At 41.3% G+C, this 23291-nt stretch overlaps 1 protein-coding gene across 1 annotated transcript in view; it reads left to right on the top strand.

The window, feature by feature from the left end:
* The window catches only part of LOC133562879 (reelin-like), a 304500-nt gene that overhangs the window by 125330 nt on the left and 155879 nt on the right, over positions 1-23291 (top strand). Inside the window, 1 exon segment of the mRNA XM_061916689.1 lies at positions 5375-5445. Within this exon segment, the coding sequence (XP_061772673.1) occupies positions 5375-5445 (71 nt within the window).

Raw genomic sequence — 23291 nt, 5'->3', positions numbered from 1 at the left:
CTTTCTACTGTGACTTCTCCAATATTAATTGAACAAATTGCAAAAGATTCAGCAACACAGATCTCCAAAAGACTGTGTAATTATGCCGTTAAAGCAGACGACTTTTAGCTGTGTGTGTGTGCGTAGCGCTCATACTTCCTAAAAACGCGAGACGTCCTGCGTACACGTTTCCAAGATGAAACTCTTGGGACATTTAAAATTGTAATTTAGTAAACTAAAAAAGCCGTATTGGCATGTGTTGCAATGTTAATATTTCATCATTGATATATAAACTATCAGACTGCGTGGTGGGTAGTAGTGGCTTTCAGTAGGCCTTTTAGTAGGTCCATGGCACATTCTAGAAATACTATTAAATTAAACAAAAACATAAAAAAAAGTGAAAAAAAAACCTTAAAGGTGAAATGTAATTTAGAAAAAGTTGCAATGTTGACTGATATCATTGCTCAAAACATAATATTCAATCAAAATCAATGTTATTATGAATTATTGACCTATCCAAGGTTCCCATTTCATCACTTCAAATATTCCACTTTGAAAAATATTTTTGGTGGAAGATTCTGCATATTTTGTGCGTTTGCCATTAAAAACCCAGTTTTGTTGACAAAAAAAAGGGCGGAAAACAAACAACATAAAAAGAACTAAAACATTTTGAAATGAGGGATGTAGACTCCAGAGATTTTAGTGTTGAATATAAAATGTATGTATGCCCTGGCACACCATTATCATCATTTCATGACCCAAGCAAAACACTTTTTACACTTTTATACTGAAATAAATACACCTACAATTTATTGTTGGTTGGACTGGACTCTCACGGCTGTGTTGGATCCACTATGGACTGAACTTTTCACAGTATCATGTTAGACACGCTCGACATCCTTTGCTTTCGGTCCCCTAGAGGGGGCGGGGGGTGGGGGGGTGCCCACATATGTGGTCCTCTCCAAGGTTCTCCTAGTCCTCATTGTCACCGACGTCCCACTGGGTGTGAGTTTTCCTTGCCCTTATGTGGGCCTACTGAGGATGTCGTAGTGGTTTGTGTTGTGGTTTGTGCAGCCCTTTGAGACACTTGTGATTTAGGGCTATATAAATGAACATTGATTGATTGATTGATTGATTGATTGATTGATTGAAGGCATCAAAACTATGAAGGAACACATGTGGAGTTACAGTATGAAAACTTGTTTTATGTGCAAGTTTCTTCAAAATAGCCACCCTTTGCTCTGATTACTTTTTTGCACACTTTTGGCATTCTCTCTATGAGCTTCATGAAGTAGTCACCTAAAATGGTTTTCACTTCACAGGTGTGTCTTATCCCCCGCGACCCCAAAAGTGAATAAACGGTAGAAAATGGATGGATGGAAGGTGTGTCTTATCAGGGTCGATCAGTCCATCTTAGATGAGTTCGGAGCCCAGCGAAGCGGGCGGCATTTCTGGGTGTTGTTGATAAATGGCTTTTGCTTTGCATAGTACAGTTTTAACTTGCACTTACAGATGTAGCGACAAACTGTGGTTACTCACAGTGGTTTTCTGAAGTGTTCCTGAGCCTGTGTGGTGATATCCTTTACACACTGATGTTGGTTGTTGATGCAGCACCGCCTGAGGGATCAAAGGACACGGGTATTCAATGTGTGTTTTCAGACTTGCTGCTTACGTGCAGTGATTTCTCCAGATTCTCTGAACCTTTTGATGATATCACGGACCGTAGATGTTGAAATCCCTAAATTCCTTGCAATAGCTGTACGAGACATGTTGTTCTTAAATAATTTGCTCACACATTTGTTCACAAAGTGGTGACCCCCACCCCATCCTTGTTTGTGAAAGACTGAGCATTTCCTGGAAGCTGCTTTCAATCATGGCACCCACCTGTTCCCAATTAGCCTGTTCACCTGTGGGACGTTCCAAATAAGTGTTTGATGAGCATTCCTCAACTTTTTCAGTCTTTTTTTGCCACTTGTGTCAGCTTTTTTTGAAACCTTAAGTATCTTGTTTTTGCAGTCTATTCAATTGACTATAAGTTGTGCAAATCATTGTTTTCTGTATTTATTCACCATTTACACAACGTGCCAACTTAACTGGATTTGGGATTTCTATTTATTAGCATATAGCATTCGTCAACTATTTTTGTGTGTTACGTTTCAGGACATTACATTTTTACGATTAATTTGGCCAAGCAGCAGAATCTGGAAATTAGTTATATTTGACACAATTGACTTTCAACAGGCCTATGATTATAAATATCTTCATATATTTTGTGGCTGCAGTGCAGTGGAGCGTGCCTCAGGATCTGAGCACGTATGTAGAAAGAGCTCACATGCTTCATATACACTAAATAATGCACTTGATGTGTGCTGGAGGAAATTCATGCCATACATGCAACACAGTACATCATATTTCTGTGTCATGCAACATGTGCAGGGAAATGAAATACCTTTAACTTCTACACTCATTCATTATTTATCACTACAAAAATAATGGCATGACCTTGATGACCAACGAAGGAATAAAAGTGTGTAAATGTTGCCACTGATGTATTCTATTAGGGTTGTATGGTGATAATGAATCTAAAATGGTACTCTCCTCCGTTTGAAAAGTACCGGTTCTGTCTGTGTGTTGGCCCTGTAATGAGGTGGCGACTTGTCCAGGGTGTACCCCGCCTACCGCCCGAATGCAGCTGATATAGGCTCCAGCACCCCCTGCAACCCTGAAAGGGACAAGTAGTAGAAAAAAGATGGATGGGTTCCCAATTTTTTTTTGTAACGGGCATGACGGCGCGTCGTGACATTGCTGGTTTTACGAGCAGAGGAGCATGTTCGGCAGCGCACAATCACAGAGTACTTACAAGCAGACACAGTGTGTAGACAGAAAAGGGAGAACGGACGCAGTTTGGCTTAAAAACTAAAGAAAAAGGTGGAGTTATAACCCCTCAGGAAGAGGTGCTTTAAGACATGGCTAGTTAGCTAGCAGCTAACATCCATCCGCAGTCTGCAGTGTTTTAGCTACTTCTAAATCACTAATCCTTGTCTCCATGGCGACAAATAAAGTAAGTTTCTTACAAGTATTATTATCACTGGAGGAGGAGGAATAGCTAAACATGCTTCACTACACACCGTAGGAAGATACAATAGCTCACCAGCGTCAGAATGTAAACAAACGCCACGGGTGGATCTACACCTGACATCCACTGTAATGATACCAACTATAATAGCGTACAGTCGATACTACTATGATTACATCGATATTTTCTATCGTCACAAAATCTTTTTTCCTTTTTTTAGAATTCATATTATGTTTATAAACTCAGGAACTATGTCCTTGGACACAAGAGGACTTTGAATATCAGCAATGTATGATCCTGTAACTACTTGGTATCCAATTGATACCCAAATGTGTGGTATCATCCAAAACTAATATAGATTATCAAACAACAGAAGAATAGGTGATTATAAAATGTTAACAGTAGTGTAGTGCAGTGGTTCTCAAATGGGGTACTTGAAGGTATGCCAAGGGGTACGTGAATTTTTTTTTAAAATATTCTAAAAAATAGCAACAATTCAAAAATCCTTTATAAATATATTTATTGAATAATACTTCAACAAAATATGAATGTAAGTTCATAAATTGTGAAAAGAAATGCAACAATGCAATATTCAGTGTTGACAGCTAGATTTTTTGTGGACATGTTCCATAAATATTGATGTTAAAGATTTCTTTTTTTGTGAAGAAATGTTTAGAAGTAAGTTGATGAATCCAGATGGATCTCTATTACAATCCCCAAAGAGGGCACTTTAAGTTGATGATTACTTCTATGTGGAGAAATCTGCATTTAGAATTGAATCACTTGTTTAATTTTCAATAAGTTTTTAGTAAATGTTATCATTTTTTCCAAATAGTTCAAGAAAGACCACTACAAATGAGCAATATTTTGCACTGTTATACAATTTAATAAATTAGAAACTGATGACATAGTGCTGTATTTTACTTCTTTATCTCTTTTTTTCAACCAAAAATGCTTTGCTCTGATTAAGGGGTACTTGAATTAAAAAAATGTTCACAGGGTGTACATCACTGGTCTATGCTACATATCTTTGGTTGCTCGAATGTATCAAAGATTTTGTAGCCAGTATGTTTTAATTATTCTGTCCAAGAAAACTGTCTAAAGTCGGAGTCAATTGTCAGTCTTCCGCACCTGAGTCCTCATTCTCGCCAAGACTTCACAACATATTCCGTACAATTGACCACTAATCACCCGAATAAGTTTTTCAACTAGTTTAAGTCGGGGTCCACGTTAGTCAATTCATGGTACAACTAAGCTGCCAGCTTTTTCCGTAATCCCCCTCCCCAAAAAAACAGTGGTTCTGTTTTTCCATTTACCGTGAAATGTTGTAAATAGAAAAAAACCAACACTATTTTACAGTAAAATTTTGTAAATGTGTAGTTTTTACTGTAGAATGGACAATCTTCTTAGAACAATTTATATAATTAATCCATACATTATTTTACTTCTTTACCTCTTTTTTTCAACCAAAAATGCTTTGCTCTGATTAGGGGGTACTTGAATTAAGTGAAGTGAAGTGAATTATATTTATATAGCGCTTTTCTCTAGTGACTCAAAGCGCTTTACATAGTGAAACCCAATATCTAAGTTACATTTAAACCACTGTGGGTGGCACTGGGAGCAGGTGGGTAAAGTGCCTTGCCCAAGGACACAACGGCAGTGACTTGGATGGCGGAAGCGGGAATCGAACCTGCAACCCTCAAGTTGCTGGCACGGCCACTCTACCAACCGTGCTATGCCATGTTCACAGGGGGTACATCACTGGAAAAAGGTTGAGAACCACTGCTGTAGATGGAAAATGTTGAAACAGAAAATAAACAGATATTAATAGAAAAATGAACAAGTACATTAATAATTTGTACAGATTGTCCTTTATAATGGTGACACAATGATAAGTGTATAAATGACACAATATGTTACTGCATACGTCAGCAGACTAATCATGAGCCTTTGTTTGTTTACTTACTACTAAAAGACAAGTTGTCTAGTATGTTCACTATTTTATTTAAGGACAAACTTGTTCTTTGATTGCAATAATAAACATATGTTTAATGTACCCTAAGATTTTTGTTAAAATAAAGCCAATAATGCCATTTTTTGTGGTCCATATAATTAAAGAAGTATCAAAAAACACTGAAAAGTATCGAAATACATTTTGGTACCGGTACCAAAATATTGGTATCGGGACAACCCTAGTATTATACAGTTGTTGTTTTTTTCCTCTTTAAACCTAATTCAATAATAAGAGTCAGCTGTCTCTTGTTAAACAGACATTTGTCTTTTTGGCAGTCACTCATGTGTTCTTTCCTATTCTTTCAGAGCGACAGCGACACATCGAGGACAGATCCTCTTCAAGGATGCTCTGGCCCAGCAGCTCTGCGAACAGGGCGGTGAGTACAAAGTCACACAACTCACCTGAATAACGACACACTCAATCCATTACAAACTGTTTAATGCTATAACATCAGAATTGGACTGCTCTGCTGCAACGTGAATGTGCTCATGTGATCAGATTCAGAAGTACTTTATTGATCCCTAAGGGTAAAATAGATTTTCAGCACAAGCCCATTCAAGAGCAGATAAACCAGTGTTTTTCAACCACTGTGCCGTGAGATACAGTCTGGTGTGCTGTGGGAGATTATATAATTTAACCTATTTGGGTTTAAAATATTTTTTTGCAAACCAGTAATTATAATCCGCAAATAATGTGCCGTTGTTGAGGGTCTGTACTGTCTGGAGATCGGCAGACTTACCACCTTATACTCTCTGGTAGCTAATTGCTTTATTGATGTCAGAGGCAGCGTGCAGGTAAAAAGGTGTCTCATGCTTAAACCAAAAATAAACAAAAGGGGAGTACCCCTAAGAAAAGGCATTGAAGCTTCAGGAAGGCAATGCAGAATTAAACTAAAACTGAACCGGCTACAAAGTCAACAAAAGCTGAATGCTGGATGACAGCAAAGACTTAATGTGGAGCAAAGACGGCGTCCACAAAGTACATCTGAACATGACATGACAATCAACAATGTCCACACAAAGAAGGATGAAAACAACTGAAATATTTTTGATTGCTAAAACAAAGTAGATGCGGGAAATATTGCTCAAAGGAAGACATGAAACTGCAACACCAACAAAACAGGAAAAAGTCTCTAAAATAGGAGCGCAATACAAGAAAGTGAAAATAAGTCAGGGTGTGATGTGACAGTACACCTACTTTGAGACAAGAGCTATAGTGATGCATGCTTGCTTATGCTTTAAAGTCATATCCAACAATTGCGACAACAACTTTTTATTGTCAATATCGGCTGCTGAGTTTCAGTTTTTAATGATTTCTGTTGGTGGTGTGCCTCCGCTTTTTGTCAATGAAAAAAAATGTGCTTTGGCTCAAAAAAGGTTGAAAAACACTGATATAAACATTACAGGGAGACAGAAAAATGTCTGCCAACTTCCGGCACCCCTTACAAAAAAAAAGGCGATAAACAGGTAAATGTTGGGGAAGGGGACGAGAGAGTAGAAAAAAATATTAGTCAAAGGCTGGACTCAAGGGAGGGGGTCCTTACTGAGGCCAAGGAAAAAACTTGTAGCCATAGCACACATAAACAAGTTGCATAGAATCAACAAAACCTGCAACGGAGGGAAGGGTGTGGGCGTTGCGGAGGCCGTCTGTTGCTGTGTAAGCGCTACTCAGCCATCCATCGCCCTTAAGGGGATTCAAGTCTCGAGAGCGTTGGTTGGCCGGTGGTGATCGTGTACACTCGCAAAATCCACAGGATGAACAAACAGGAGAAAAATAATGTGATGCTTGCAACAGAAACCCAAGATTTAAAGGCAGATTTTTTTGATTTCCCTGAAGGAATAAATAAAGTACTATCTAATCCAATCCAAACCTCAAAATAGGGTCATTAGAATAATACACAAAGCGTGCTACTATGAACATACCTCCATTATTCATAAGTTCTCATGTGTTAAAATTGTCAGATACTATGTTTTTAAAAACAATAGAAATGATGTTTTGAGTAAAGAAAAACAGCCTTCCAGCTTGTATTCTTAGCATATTTCAATTAAGAGGAGACAACTATAATTTAGGGGGGATATTGATTTTGGAAATAGGTAAAGTATTTCAGTTTTAGGAGTTAAATGGTGGAAGACGCTCTGTGATGATCATTATATTATGTAAAAAAATAAAAATAAAAAAAGCTTCTGCATTAAACCCCTACTTTTCTATAAAGTCTGCATTGCTTTTTGTCCTCAATCCTACCAATTTTTTGTTAAAACAAGTGCACAGCTTACAGAGTTACCTTTTCCATTACTTTTTTATTCCACTGGCATAACATTCCAAAGTCATAGCCGCAGCTACTGATATTTTAAGCTTAATTTCAGCTTATGTTAGAAGTCATCTTTTTAACCCTCCTCTCTCGCTCGCTGTCAGAGATTTATGCTTTATACACTGCTTATATCCATTTTCTGTGACAGCCTTAAGTAGCAGTTGACAGACAGTCTGGGCCCGCTCGCCATGCTGAGTGAGTATAATCGCTTGTTTACAGGAAAGAGGCCTCTTGCTTACTTGTGGCCTCCCCATGGTTAAAAAATAAATGAATACGTGCAGTCCTTCAACTCCAGAGTGGTGAAGAGGACAATGTACCGGACTATAGGGCGCACTGGAGTATAAGGCACACTGCCGATGAGCGGGTCTATTCAGGTCTATTTTCGTACAAAAGGCGCATAGGGGTCATATTTTTTAATAATGTAATGGTGGTGCTTTGGTCAAAATGTTGCATTGATGATGCTTTAAAGATCATCTTCAAGTCGCTTTCTGACAGTCGCTTCAGGACGTGCTGTTTTGTGGGCGGTCTTATTTACGTGGCTCACCTCCGACAGCGTCTTCTCCCCGTCATTTTTGTTGTAGCGGTGTAGCGTGCAAGGACGGGAGTGGAAGAATTGACAAAAGATGAAGCTAACTGTTTTAATGACTTTCAGACTTTACTTCATCCGTGGCTCACTAGTGCAACATCAATGTGTCACGTGAAAAACCTTCCAACCGGAACTCTCTAATAACTAAAGTTCCTTGGGTGAATAATGTAAACTCACTACACCGGTATGTTTTAGCGCTTTCATGGCGAGTTTACTGACAGATATAAGAAATAACTTTACACTACTTTATATTAGAAATGACAATAGGGGAGGATGAATGTCCCATAACAAGAGAATAGAGAAAAAGAAGCGTATCGACTATGGTGTTGACACGGACTACAATGGTGGATGCGCGCAAGTTTTCAGGACTAATGCAAATCCGAAAACACAGATCAGCACCAAAAGTAAGAAAAGTTGCTATTGCATAATATTGCAAAACAAAACGCCAGATATGTCTTACCTTATACACACACCATAATAAAACTGGTATGTTGAAGCATAGTACAATCCATCAAGCAGTGCGGCTTCATAGCTTACCAAAGTCGTACTAAAACATTTTTGATAGATTTTTGAGCGCCGTGTGCAATGTTCTGTACTTTCAATTGACCATATAACATTATGGTTTTGTTTACTTGAGTCATATTGCAGTCTACATGAATCTCCTGTGTGTGATTGCCATCTACTGGTCACACTTTTTATTTCACCATGGCAACAAATAAAGTAAGTTTCTTACAAGTATCATCCCTGCAGGACAAAGAATAGCTAAACATGCTTCACCTGCTTCACAATGTAAACAAATGCCAAGGGTGCTTCTACACCTGGCATCCACTGTAATGATACCAAGTACAATAACGTATCTAGTCGATATTATGATCGATATGTTTTGTCATCACAAAAAATGTTTTGCCTTTTTTTTTTAAATTCATGTTATGTTTATCAACTCAGTAAATATGTCCCTGGAAACATGAGGACTTTTAATATGACCGATGTATGATCCTGTAACTACTTGGTATCGGATCAATACCTAAATATCATCCAAAACTAATGTAAAGTATCCAAACAACAGAAGAATAAGTGATTATTACATTTTAACAAAAGTGTAGATGGAACATGTTAAAAGAGAAAGTAAGCAGATATTACAAGTAAATGAACAAGTGGATTAGTATTTAATTTTACAACTTGTCCTTTATAATGTTAATAGGTGTATAAATGACACAATATGTTACTGAAGATGTCAGCAGACTAATTAGGAGTCTTTGTTTGTTTACTTATTACTAAAAGACAAGTTGTCTTGTATGTTCACTATTTTATTTAAGAACAAACTTGCAATATTTAACATATTTTCAATGTACCGAAGATTTTTTGTTAAAATAATGGCATTTTTTGTGGCACGGGTAGAACAAATTTATATATATATATATATATATATATATATATATATGTATATATATATATATATATATACATATATATATATATATATATACATATATATATATATATATATATATATATATATATATGTATATATATATATACATATATATATATGTATATATATATATACATATATATATATATATATATATATACACACACACTAGTGCTGTCAAAGTTTGCACTTTTTTACTAATATAGGGACATTTTTCAAGGCAAGAACTAAATATTCATGTTTACATTGATTCTTATGGGGGAACGCTGCTTCACTATACAAACATCTTGGTTTGCAAACCACGTTAAAGAACCAATTAAGTTCCTAAATTGGGGTTCCACTTAGGGCTGGGTGTGAATTAGTGAATTATATTTATATAGCGCTTTTTCTCTAGTGACTTTTACATAGTGAAACCCAATATCTAAGTTACATTTAAAGCAGTGTGGGTGGCACTGGGAGCAGGTGGGTAAAGTGTCTTGCCCAAGGACACAACAGCAGTGACTAGGATGGCGGAAGTGGGGATCGAACCCGCAACCCTCAAGTTGCTGGCACGGCCGCTCTACCAACCGAGCTATACCGATATAGCTCAGTAATATCAAGGTGATATTGCCTTTCTTTAATACCGTGATATTTTTTGGCCATATCGCGATATACAATATATATTATGATATTTTGCCTTAGCCTTGAATGAACATTTGATGCATATGATCACATCAGTATGATGATTCAATGTGTCTACATTCAAACAATCAATGTCAATCAATGTTTATTTATATAGCCCCAAATCACAAATGTCTCAAAGGACTGCACAAATCATTACGACTACAACATCCTCGGAAGAACCCACAAAAGGGCAAGGAAAACTCACACCCAGTGGGCAGGGAGAATTCACATCCAGTGGGACGCCAGTGACAATGCTGACTGAGAAACCTTGAAGAGGACCTCAGATGTGGGCAACCCCGCCCTCTAGGGGACCGAAAGCAATGGATGTCGAGCGGGTCTAACATGATACTGTGAAAGTTCAATCCATAGTGGCTCCAACACAGCCGCGAGAGTTCAGTTTAAGCGGATCCAAGACAGCAGCGGGAGTCCCGTCCACAGGAAACCATCTCAAGCGGAGGCGGATCAGCAGCGTAGAGATGTCCTCAACCGATACACAGGCGAGCGGTCCATCCTGGGTCCCGACGAGCGGTCCATCCTGGGTCTCGACTCTGGACAGCCAGTACTTCATCCATGGTCATCGGACTGGACCCCTCCACAAGGGAGGGGGGCACATAGGAGAAAGAAAAGAAGCGACAGATCAACTAGTCTAAAAAGGAGGTCTATTTAAAGGCTAGAGTATACAGATGAGTTTTAAGGTGAGACTTAAATGCTTCTAACATTCAAACATTCTTCCTCATACTGTATTAATATATGCTACTTTTAAACTTTCATGCAGAGAAGGAAATCACAACTAAGTAAATTTCCCAAAACTTTTCTAATGATGCTACATATTAGCAGTAATGCTACTTCTGGTAGCAACACTTGTGCCCCACACTTGACAAATTAAAGTTGTCTATTCGACATATTCCCACTTGAAGCCGAACCACCGCCAGACGATGGACCCCCTGCTGTTTTTCTTGGCAATTAATTCTTCCTTCATTTGTTACCAGATTCGCACCTTCTTTCTCTCGCAACAACCCGCTAGCATCACAGCTAACGTTAGCCACGCCGCGACCTCTCCGCTGGGCGAGGGCGTATACGTATGAGTTGACAGTAAGTGACGTATGAATGTGCGCCTTCTTGTCTGTGAGGAGACACAGGAAAGAGCGAGGAGAGTGTAATGCCCACAGCTGCGTGAGAATGTCCACTTGAATATTACGATATAGTCATTTTCTATATCGCACGGAGATAAACCCGCGATATATATATCGCCCAGCCCTAGTTCCACTTTAGAGGGGCAAAATGCCCGAGGAACCGCAAGGTTGAGATTCCACCCTTCAATGAAATATTGCCATCCAACATCAGTGACTTAAGTTCCGAGGCCCTGCAGAGTTCCACTAATGAAAAAAGTGGACGAGTTGCAAAGAGTTAGCTTTCAAGGACTCGATGGGAAGAAGTTGGCAGCAGAGCAACAAGCGAGGATTTACGTACACGAGACGTGATGGTTCCTAATATCAGCCCTATTATAATAATGTAATAATAATAAATATAACAATGATGAGAATAATTTAATTTGTAAACATTACATAAGGGTGCCATATTTCCATGCTTTGACAGTGTGATCACTCTTTTCAAATGTCCCTCATCTAAAAATCCTTGTGGCACCATAAAGGACTCCGGCTTATTAGTGATTCCCAGAGCCCAAAAAAAGTCTGCGGGCTATAGAGCGTTTTCCATTCGGGCTCCAGTACTCTGGAATGTTCTCCCGGTAACAGTTCGAGATGCTACCTCAGTAGAAGCATTTAAGTCTCACCTAAAAACTCATTTGTATACTCTAGCCCAGGGGTAAGGAACCTATGGCTCTCAAGCCAGATGTGGATCTTTTGATGACTGCATCTGGCTCTCAGATAAATCTTAGCTGACGTTGCTTACCAGGATAAGTATTTAATAATTCCGCTGGTAATCACAGTGTTAAAAATATTCTTCAAAATATAAAACATTCTCATGCATTTTAATCCATCTATCCGTTTCTAACGCACTTGTTCAAGAAGTCGCATTAATGGTCAAAGGTATAGCTAACTTCAGAATAACAATGTCATTAAAAAGAATAAGAGATGCACACATTTAGTTGTTGTAATCTGGGAAAGTCCAAATGAACGAGGAGGTGTAGAAGTGTACAAGTGTACAAGTCTACGGGTTTCTCTCCTCATTGAGCTAAATTGATTCCTGTCTCTGTTTGATTCCTTGCTTCTTGTCTGTTTAATAGATGTCATCAGTGTTTGAACCTGACAGTTGTATTCGGTGTTAATAATGTTATATGGCTCTTACGGAAATACATTTTTAAATATTTGGCTTTCATGGCTCTCTCAGCCATAAAGGTTCCCGACCCCTGCTCTAGCCTTTAAATAGACTCCCTTTTTAGACCAGTTGATCTGCCGTTTCTTTTCTTTTTCTCCTCTGTCCCACTCTCCCTTGTGGAGGGGGTCCGGTCCGGTGGCCGTGGACGAAGAACTGGCTGTTCAGAGTCGGGACCCAGGATGGACCGCTCGCCTGTGTATCGGCTGGGGACATCTCTGCGCTGCTGATCCGCCTCCGCTTGGGGTGGTTTCTTGCTGGCTCCATTATAGACGGGACTCTCGCTACTGTGTTGGATCCACTTTGGACTGGACTCTCGCGGCTGTGTTGGATCCACTATGGCTTGGACTTTCACAGTATCATGTTAGACACACTCAACATCCATTGCTTTCGGTCCCCTGGGTGGAGAGGGGGTTGCCCACATATGCAGTCCTCTCCAAGGTTTCTCATAGTCATCATCATTGTCGAGGTCCCACTGGGTGTGAGTTTTCCTTGCCCTTATGTGGGCCTACCGAGGATGTTGTTGTGGTTTGTGCAGCCCTTTGAGACACTGGTGATTTAGGGTTATATAAATAAACATTGATTGATTGATAAAATCTATGCAGGCTACACATAACTCCCATGCAAAATATCTGTAATGGAAAATTGTTATATTCTAATATCAGGTTTTTTCCTGTCTCAAATTGAGGCAGAGGTGGTACAATCCTGAGCATGCGCCAGAATTTTTATGCAAAAAAATTGTACTACTTTTTTCCATTTACAGTAATATGCGTAACATGTATTGTAATTTTTATTAATTTGATGGGTAGTTTGCTGTAAAATCATAGGTCAATCAATGTTTATTTACATAGCCATAAATCACAAGTGTCTCAAAGGGCTGCACAAACCACAACGACATCCTCAGTAGAGCCCACATTAGGGCAAGGAAAAACTCACACCCAATGGGATGTCGGTGACAGTGACAATGCTGACTATGAGAAACCTTGGAGAGGACCGCATATGTGGGCAACACCCCCCCCCCCCTCCTATAGGGGACCGAAAGCAATGGATGTCGAGCGGGTCTAACATGATACTGTGAAAGTCCAATCCATAGTGGATCTAACATAACGGTGAGAGTCCAGTCCAAAGTGGATCCAATATAGTAGCGAGAGTCCAGTCCAAAGTGGAGCCAGCAGGAAACCATCCCAAGCCGAGGCGGATCAGCAGCGCAGAGATGTCCCCAACCGATACACAGGTGAGCGGTCCGTCCTGGGTCCTGACTCTGGACGAGCGGTCCATTGTGGGTCCTGACTCTGGACAGCCAGTACTTCATCCATGGCCACCGGACTGGACCCCCTCCACAAGGGAGAGTGGAACATAGGAGAAAAAAGAAAAGAAACGGCAAATCAACTGGTCTAAAAAGGGGGTCTAGTTAAAGGCTAGAGTATACAAAGGAGTTTTAAGATGAGACTTAAATGCTTCTATGCATTCTAAAGTCAAGGAAAGTATGATATACTATAATATTTGTTGCTATAATGGGTACTATTCAAGTTTAAAAGGCATGCAATTATTTCAAGAAGTACATATACTGTATGTTTACTGTCGATGAAAAAAATCCATTATATTTAGTGAAAAAGTTTTAAGTACTTTATTTCCAGGTGTTTGCGGGCCAGATAAAATGATGCTGTGGGCCACATATTGCCCCCGGGCCCTGAGTTTGACACCTGTGGCCTAAGTGTTTGCATAAGAGAATGATGGCTTCATAACCTGTGTGGGGGGGCCACTTTTGCTTGTGACACTCATACATGATTTTGAAGCAGCCTTCAAGCACTCTGCGGACAAAAATGTTCACACCAAGAATTATTACATTTTAACTGCCTGTTGTGTTAATTCCTCTGCTCTGTGTGAATGTTGTCTGTGTTGGCCCTGCGATGAGGTGGCCACTTGTCCAGGGTGTACCCCACCTTCCGCCCAATTGTAGCTGAGATAGGCACCAGCGCCCCCTGCTACCCCAAAGGGAATAAGCGGTAGAAAATAGATGGATGGATGGATGTTTCACCTGGACTCTTGACTTTCCTCCTCGCGAGATTACTTTTTAAAGTAGTGGCTGATTCTGACCACCATATCTGCAACGATAAAAAACATAAACTTTACTCTGACACGGAGGAAACCTTTTTTTATTTTTTTTTAAAACACGACTTGCTTGTAGGAGCAGCACGGTGGTACAGCGGCTAGTGCGTCTGCCTCACAATACGAAGGTCCTGAGTAGTCCTGGGTTTAATCCGGGGCTCGGGATCTTTCTTTGTGGAGTTTGCATGTTCTCCCCGTGACTGCGTGGGTTCTACTCCGGATTCTTCCCACCTCCAAAGACATGCACCTGGGGATAGGCCCCTCCCACCTCCAAGACATGCACCTGGGGATAGGCCCCTCCCACCTTCAAAGACATGCACCCGGGGATAGGCCCCTCCCACCTCCAAAGACATGCACCTGGGGATAGGCCCCTCCCACCTCCAAGACATGCACCTGGGGATAGGCCCCTCCCACCTTCAAAGACATGCACCTGGGGATAGGCCCCTCCCACCTCCAAAGACATGCACCTGGGGATAGGCCCCTCCCACCTCCAAGACATGCACCTGGGGATAGGCCCCTCCCACCTTCAAAGACATGCACCTGGGGGTAGGCCCCTCCCACCTCCAAAGACATGCACCTGGGGATAGGTTGATTGGCAACACTAAATGGTCCCTAGTGTGTGAATCTTGTCTGTCTATCTGTGTTGGCCCTGTGATGAGCCGGCGACTTGTCCAGGGTGTACCACGCCTTCCTCACGACTATAGCTGAGATAGGCACCAGCACCCCCCGCGACTCCAAAGGGAATAAGCGGTAGAAAATGGATGGATTGATGGACATGCTTGTAATGCTTTCTCTGGGTAACTCCTTGTAGTTGACCTTGTACCAGTCAATCTGTACCATCATGAAACTTTCCTGATCCTACGCAAACTGGTAATAAATTCTTCAATCAATTGATGTATTATAATTAGTCAGAAAAGCTTGGAGCTAACACTACCAGCTGTGTTCACTTACCAGAGACAGAATGTTCACAGCACAGTTTGGAGTGTTGTATAGAAACTATCATGCTCCGTATGGCAGAAATCCTCTTGTTACGGCGGTCAACGTTATGCACCAAGTAGCGGGAAAAAGCACAATCCAATCTGTTTCTTCTTTGGTAGTTGCTTCAGGTTTTTCTAGCCCACTGCTGTTGATATAGCGCCTCTATAGTGGCATAACGCTGCAACTGCAGTTAAAATACATAGCTGCCGCAGAGGGACATCAATCGCTCAATCAACACAGCCGGAGCTTTACGCTGTGGTGAGCGACATCAATCACTCTGGCTGAGGGCGGCACAGAATCAACTGGAGGCGGCCACCACACAATTTTGAATACCGTATTTTTCGGATTGATAAGTCACAGTTTTTTTCATAGTTTACTTTATACTCTGGAGCGACTTATGTGTGAAATTAACACATTACTGTAAAATATCTAATAACATCCATCTCATTCAGGTAATAGATTAGGCGTATATCAGCAATCGTCACACACACACGTCGGATTTATGGATTAGGAGTGAGAGATAGTTTGGTAAAGGTATAGCATGTTCTTTATGTTCTAGTTATTTGAATGACTCTTACCATAATATGTTAGGTTAACATAGCAGTTGCTTATTTATGCCTCATATGACCTACACTTATTAAGCCTGTTCTTCACTATTCATTTATTTTAAATTGCCTTTCTAATTTCTATTATTGCTGTTGGGTTTTATCAAATGAATTCCCCCCCAAAATGCGACTTATACTCCAGTGCGACCTACCATATTTTTCGGACTATAAGTCGCGTTTTTTTGGGAGGTTTTTTGTAAAAAATTTTTATATTTTTTGGGGGTTTGGCCGGGTCTCACTTCCCGCTGGACCGTGGAGAAGACTGCGACTTATAGTCCGAAAAATACTTTATGTATGTCAAGGCGTGGACTTTGGTGGTTTCCCGTTTTGCATCACGATTGGAGCGGACACGGCGTGAAGGTGAGGACATCTTTTAATTCAATTAAAAAAAGAACAAACGAAAAGCGCTCACACAGGAGCTTTGAAAACTTGACTATGAAAACGAAACTTACACTAAGGCAAAACTATGGTCGTAAAACAAAAACTAGCACTATGGCATGAATAAGAAAAACTTACTTTGAACAAGAAAGTAACCTGGATCATCGGCATGGAAGGCATTGAAGGAGATAGATAGTGTGTAGGAGGTGATGTCGCCAGGCTGACTACCTGGCAACTACAGGTTTAAATAACGCTGTGGTGATTAGTAAAAACAGGTGCGTGACTCAATGTGAAACAGCTGAAACTAATGGTTGCTATGGTGACAAAAAAGAGTGAAATAGCAGGAACAGAGTGTCCATAAACCAAACAGAACATCCATCCATCCATCCATCCATCCATTTTCTACCACTTATTCCCTTTTGGGGTCGCGGGGGGCGCTGGCACCTATCTCAGCTACAATCGGGCGGAAGGCGGGGTACACCCTGGACAAGTTTCCACCTTATCGCAGGGCCAACACAGATAGACAACATTCACACACTAGGGACCATTTAGTGTTGCCAATCAACCTATCCCCAGGTGCATGTCTTTGGAGGTGGGAGGGGCCTATCCCCAGGTGCATGTCTTTGGAGGTGGGAGGGGCCTATCCCCAGGTGCATGTCTTTGGAAGTGGGAGGAAGCCGGAGTACCCAGAGGGAACCCACGCATTCACGGGGAGAACATGCAAACTCCACACAGAAAGATCCCGAGCCTGGATTTGAACCCAGGACTGCAGGAACTTCGTATTGTGAGGCAGACGCACTAACCTCTCTCCCACCGTGAAGCCCCCAAACAGAACATGACTTAAACAAAAACATGATCACAGACATGACAATATATGTTTTTTTCCTTCTTTATTACGCATTTTCAACTGCTGCGATTTATACTCCAGAGTGATTTATAATCCGAAAAATACGGTATTTGATATTTGGTTAATTTTATTTTTAGACCATGCCAAGGGCCACTAAAAATGGTCCTTGGGTCGCACTTTGGACACCCGTGGGATTCCAGCTTCGTGACCTCTCACTTCAGTCAGGATCTTATAAATATCAGATAAGAGCATACAAAAGTTAGTTGTAGTTGGGTAATATTAAATCTCGGCATTAGCATTCAAAGTGGAATAAAAAAAAAAAATCACGAGGTCAGCTAAAGCCTCTTCAGAAGTTCATATACTTGACGCTTTGAAGAGCAATGAAAGTTATCTGAGGCGACGTTATGATCCTTGGCTGAGGGAGAGCTTTGCAGGAAAAGTGAAAGGAAAGGTTGACGGGAGAGCAATTAAAGGCACAGTGTTTAAATAAGACGGCATTCAGACGTAATTAGGCGATTTTAAAGGAGCCTTATTTAACGTTTTAAAGGTGTATTTACAGTACTAGTAGCTTAACTTACAAACTCAATTGGCTCCATGGCAGAGTTTGTCATTCTTAACACTCAATTCTCAAATCCCCCATTGATATAAATTGATAATAATTTCATCAGCGCCTTACCACCACAAAAGACCACATTTTAAATATGTAACATGCCTTTACAAAAATTAAAACATTTAAATAAAAAATATTGTATTGTAAAACTATACAAACAGCGACAGCATTTTTAGGAAATCATGGTATAATAATGATCAGCATTTACCTCATGGAGCGGACTTTTATGGTAGTTTCTTGAGGTGCTTTTCCGTCAAACACACCAGCAGCACCTTCTGCATATTTTCATAGAAAAATGTTCTCCCTTTAGATCAGGGGTATCAAACCCAATATACCTGGGGGCCACTGGATGCAAAGTCTGGGTGAGGCTGGGCCGCGAGAAATTAAAAAAAATATATATATATTTTTAAATGTCTATTTTTGTTTTCAACACAAAATATAATCAAAATATAAATGAACAAAATGAGAATTAGGTAAATGAATCAGTCATAAGTAATAACAATGATAATTTGATTTATCCAGTCAGCAACAATACGTACTATTAGGTTATGAGCTAGAGAATATAAGTATGAGGGGCCGTTAGGGACATTATTCAGAATTACCTCTTACATACACTACTAAAATGCTCTCACATAAACAACTGATGTTTTTCTCTTACACACACTACTGAAAAACTCTTATACACACTACTGAAACACACTTATACACACGACTGAAATGCTCTCATATAAACAACTGAAATGTTTTCCTCTCACCCAGTACTGAAACACTCTTATGCACACTACCGAAACACTCTTATGCACACTGAAATGCTCTCACTTCCACTACTGAAATGCTCTCACTTCCACTACTAAAATTCTCTCACTTAAACTACTGAAATGCTTTCACATATACTACTGAAATGCTCTCACTTCCACTATTGAAATGCTCTCACTTCCACTACTAAAATTCTCTCACTTACACTACTGAAATACTCTCACGTACACTACTGAAATGCTCTCACATAAACATCTGAAATGTTTTTCTCTCACGATGTGTGTAAGAGACAACAATTTCAGTAGTATGTGTACACGGATTTCAGTTGTGTATGAGAGCATCTTACCAGTGTGTATGAGCTCACCAATAATGTCCGCCCCTTTTCAGACAAGTTTTTAATTTTTTTTTAAACCTTTGTTGTTTGTAATCAAAATGTCTGCCGGGTGAGGGAGCGAGAGAGACACACACACAGTGACAGAGAGGGCGAGCGAGCGAGCGAGGGAGGGAGGAAGAGCGCGTGCGGGTCAAGTGGAAAAGCGGCAAAACGTTTCTCTGCTTGCATCATGCAAGTGACGTCAATGTTCGGCCCTCGAGAGCCACATTCCACACCGTGATTGGTAGATTCCTTCAGCTCCGCACACAGCGCTGTCAAGCGGCGTTCATATAAAACTCGCGGGCCGTATTCAGAACTAGATCAGAATCAGATATACTTTAATAATCCCCCAGGGGAAATTAACATTTGCAGCACAATCCCATTCAAGATCAGACAAACATTACAAGGAGACAGAAAAGGATCGCTGACGGGTCTGCCAACTTCCGGCGCCTTTTACAAAAATGTTGAGAAACAGGGAGGAAGGCGGGGCAATGCGGTGAGAAAAAACATATTCAGTCTATGCCTGAGCCCCTGGAGCTGGGGTCCAGACTGAGGCCAAGGAAGAAACACAAAAACGTGTGTAAGAGGAAACATCAAAGAACAAAAAGGACATTAAAGGCATTAAAAGAGCAAAGCTGATGCAAACAGCCACACAAGTAAAACAACAAAATAACATATACAGTGTGGTGTCCTGTGCGGTGTTCCACGCCATGGTCTGCTGGGGTGGAGAAAGCATGGCCAGAGACAGGAGCAGACCCAACAAAGCAACCAAGAGAGCTGACTCCACCCTCAGCCGCCCACCAACTCTCGGCCAGTGTCCAGTCCTCATGGATCAGAATCAGAATAGTTTTTATTGCCATTGTTTGAGAACAAGTTCACAAACTAGGAATTTTTCTTGGTGCAAAAGCGCAACATAGAAGACATATAAGACAGAATAGGTAATAAGACGAGCTGTAAGTGAGCTATCAGATCTTGTTCTTGTTCATGTGTCGGATGGCCGAGGGGAAAAAACTGTTCAGGTGGCGGGAGGTGTGGGTCTGGATGGACCGGAGTCTCCTGCCTGAGGGGAGAGGGGAGAATAGTTTGTGTCCAGGGTGAGAAGAGTCAGCTGTGATCCGACCCACACCCCTCCTGGTCCTGGAGGAGAGCAGCTCCTGGAGGGGTGCGAGCTTGCAGCCAATCACCTTCTCAGCAGCACGTACCATGCTTTGCAGTCCATGCTTATCCTGGACTGTGGCGCCGGGGAACCACACGGTGATGGAGGAGGTGAGGATGGACTCGATGATGGCTGGATAAAACTGCACCAGCATCTGGGTCAGCACTTTAAGTTTCCTCAGTTGCCGCAGGAAGTACATCCTCTGCTGGGCCTTCTTGATGAGAGAGCTGATGGTCTGCTCCCTCTTGAGGTCTTGGGTGATTTTGGTGCCCAAAAAACGGAAGGAGTCCACAATGGAGACAGGGGTGGGAGAGTGATAGAGAGGGGGTTGGGGGGGAGTGTCCGATACCTGCTCATTCAGCCAAGACACTGTGAAGCCCGTCCTTCCCGGTGCTCAGCGCCAGCTCCACTGCTCCTGTCTCTTCCTCCACATCTCCTCCATTCTCTCCAAGCAGACTCTGGTGTGGCATAGACCCAGCAGCTGGTCTCCATGGCCAAAAGGCTCCCGGGAGGCAGATGCAGAAGTTCACAAAAAAGCACAGCAGAAGTGACAAAAGTGCCACCCGTCACACAGTCCCAAAGGTCCCCAATCAAAAGGCAAAACATGTAAAAATTAAACTTTCATATTAAGGTGGGGGTCGCAAAATAACGCCTCGCCGGCCGCGTGTTTGAGACCAGTGCTTTAGATGTTATTTCAAAGTCCTCGGCTGTCTTGTCTTGTTGTCGGTGCTTGGTACTAGACACCTCCCTGCTGTGCCATCTTAGATCCAGTCTCCATTGCTGGCTATCCTCCTTCATTTCATTCCTTTCCACTTGCCTACTGCTTGGATCAAACCTGCTACACACTTATTTATCCCACACAGAAAACACGTTTTACATGTTCTTGTTCAAGCAGGGGATCAGCACAGTGTTTCAGTTTGTCCACTGTTAAAAAAAAACAAAAGTGCTGAGCTGGCGATGAGGAGGTCTATGCAGGTATAGACCTCGCCGGCCGTCCCTCAGCTCCACCTCCTGACAGCACGGCCAGACGTCGCCGCTTTCTGCCCGCCGTCGTCAGGGCCTCATTTCCAGTAGGAGAATAAATCAGCTTTTTATGGGCGAGGCCCGGGACGCCGCAACCCAGATGGATTATTAGGGGGACGTATAACTCAAAGAGGCCACTGCTCATTGAGGTGAGCTTGATCACGGCGCAAAAGAGGAGTGATGTAGGACATTTTCTTCTCCAGCCGACATAACCACCCACCGACGCTGTCTGCCATCATAGTGCTGGTTTATTGTTGGGTGCTCACCATCTAGAAGTCATTCACATTTACAATCAAGACCCCCGGGTTTATCCAGTCCTCAATTACATATTTAATGTCACATTTTGTCCATAGTTAACTCACAATTAATGGTGATTAATCGGAAGTAGAACATTTTTTTTAATTATATTTTAATAGTTGTACCTTAAAATGGACACAAGTGCAACACAAAACAGACGCACGTGCACACAGATGCAATACTTTTTACGTCCTGGGTTTAATCCAGTCCATAAGTGCGCAATCTTATATATATATATATATATATATATATATATATATATATATATATATATATATATATATATATATAAGATACCCCCCCTAGCAGGAGGATCGTCATACTCGCTTCAAGTGACTGCCGATGATGATGATGATGACTTTACAATTTTAGTGGGTGTTGCTCAACTTCATGTTGGCAGCCTGCGATCCACGGCGGAGTCTGTTTAAGTGGATCAAAAAGCCGTTTTCCTTCACTGCTAATCCTGCGACGTCTACTTCTAAACAGACTTGGAGCAGCAACCAAGTATCGACTTCTTGATGCACCTTGTTTACAAAGCGTGATACACATGGAATAAATAGTTGTGTAACTAGTTTACATTAACATGCAAAGCCTTCATTCCTGCTAATCCACCCCAGTCGCTATCAAGTATGTTTAGTTGATACTTTTGCTCTTTTTGACAAACCTTCTAAATCGCCTTTGGTCTTTTTTAAAAGAGGCCAGCTGGTTAAATGTCCTTTTTTTTTTTTTTTGGAGTGGGTAATCCTGACTTTGTTCCCAAAAAAAGGCCTCATTTACAGTTCTCTTTCTCCATGCTTCATCAAGCTCTGCACTTCCTGACCAGATATTGGGTCTCATTTGACTGGGATTAATCCCCTCTCACTTCCTTACTGCCTTCTCTATTAGACCGCTCATCTCTGCTAATGCCTGTATCTGCCCGGCCAGAGTCTACACTCCACATATACACATACATGCGGAATACTTTTTTTGGGGGCTAATATTCACAAGCACACGAGTACAATGGGCCAAGTAAATATGAATAAAAAAAGTTACATGCTGATGAGGTTTTCGGGTGGATGAATGCTTGGGGGGAGCTTCCCCATCCGTGCACAAAGGACACAAGTTAAATCCTCTATTCGGTCCATCCTCTAATCTCCCCCCGTGCTCTGCATTTTCTCGTCACACTGTAAATGTCATCCATCTTCCTTGTTACCCTCTCGTCTGGTCTAACTTTTTTTGAGGCGAGCCTGGTTTGAAGTTGCCCCAACTGGCACTTGCAATTACGCTCTCAGTCGGACTCTGGCTGTTGTTGTTTTAGCTTCAATGAATGCGGAGAAGAGATGATTCCCCGAGCTTAGATTGCAAGCACTCCACCCCACTCTGCAAAAAGTGTGTGGCCTTTAAAATGGCCATCATTACAGTAATCATACAGAGAGGAGGAAGGCAAATAAACGCTGAGCCTTACTTTCTCCACGAGGGTTTTTAACTGCAGGTGGAGTCAAAGAGGTTGTTAACTATCAAAGTGGGAAATAAGGAGGAGACAGTGGGATTTCTAGTCCTTTGCGGTAGAATTCATTGACTTTGTTTGCGTGTTTACTTCTTGTTACCTTGGTGTCAAAGGGACAAGCCAGAAGAACAAACTCAAGTCTAGGTCAGGACCTAAAACAGTTTATGGTTTTACTGTACAAACCCCAAAAGCAGTGAAGTTGGCACATTGTGTAAATGGTAAATAAAAACAGAATACAATGATTTGCAAATCCATCCATCCATTTTCTACCGCTTATTCCC

The sequence above is a fragment of the Nerophis ophidion genome, linkage group LG12 (genome assembly GCF_033978795.1).
Source record: "Nerophis ophidion isolate RoL-2023_Sa linkage group LG12, RoL_Noph_v1.0, whole genome shotgun sequence".
NCBI classification, from domain to species: Eukaryota; Metazoa; Chordata; class Actinopteri; order Syngnathiformes; family Syngnathidae; genus Nerophis; species Nerophis ophidion.
This window is presented reverse-complemented; position numbering and strand designations above follow the sequence as displayed.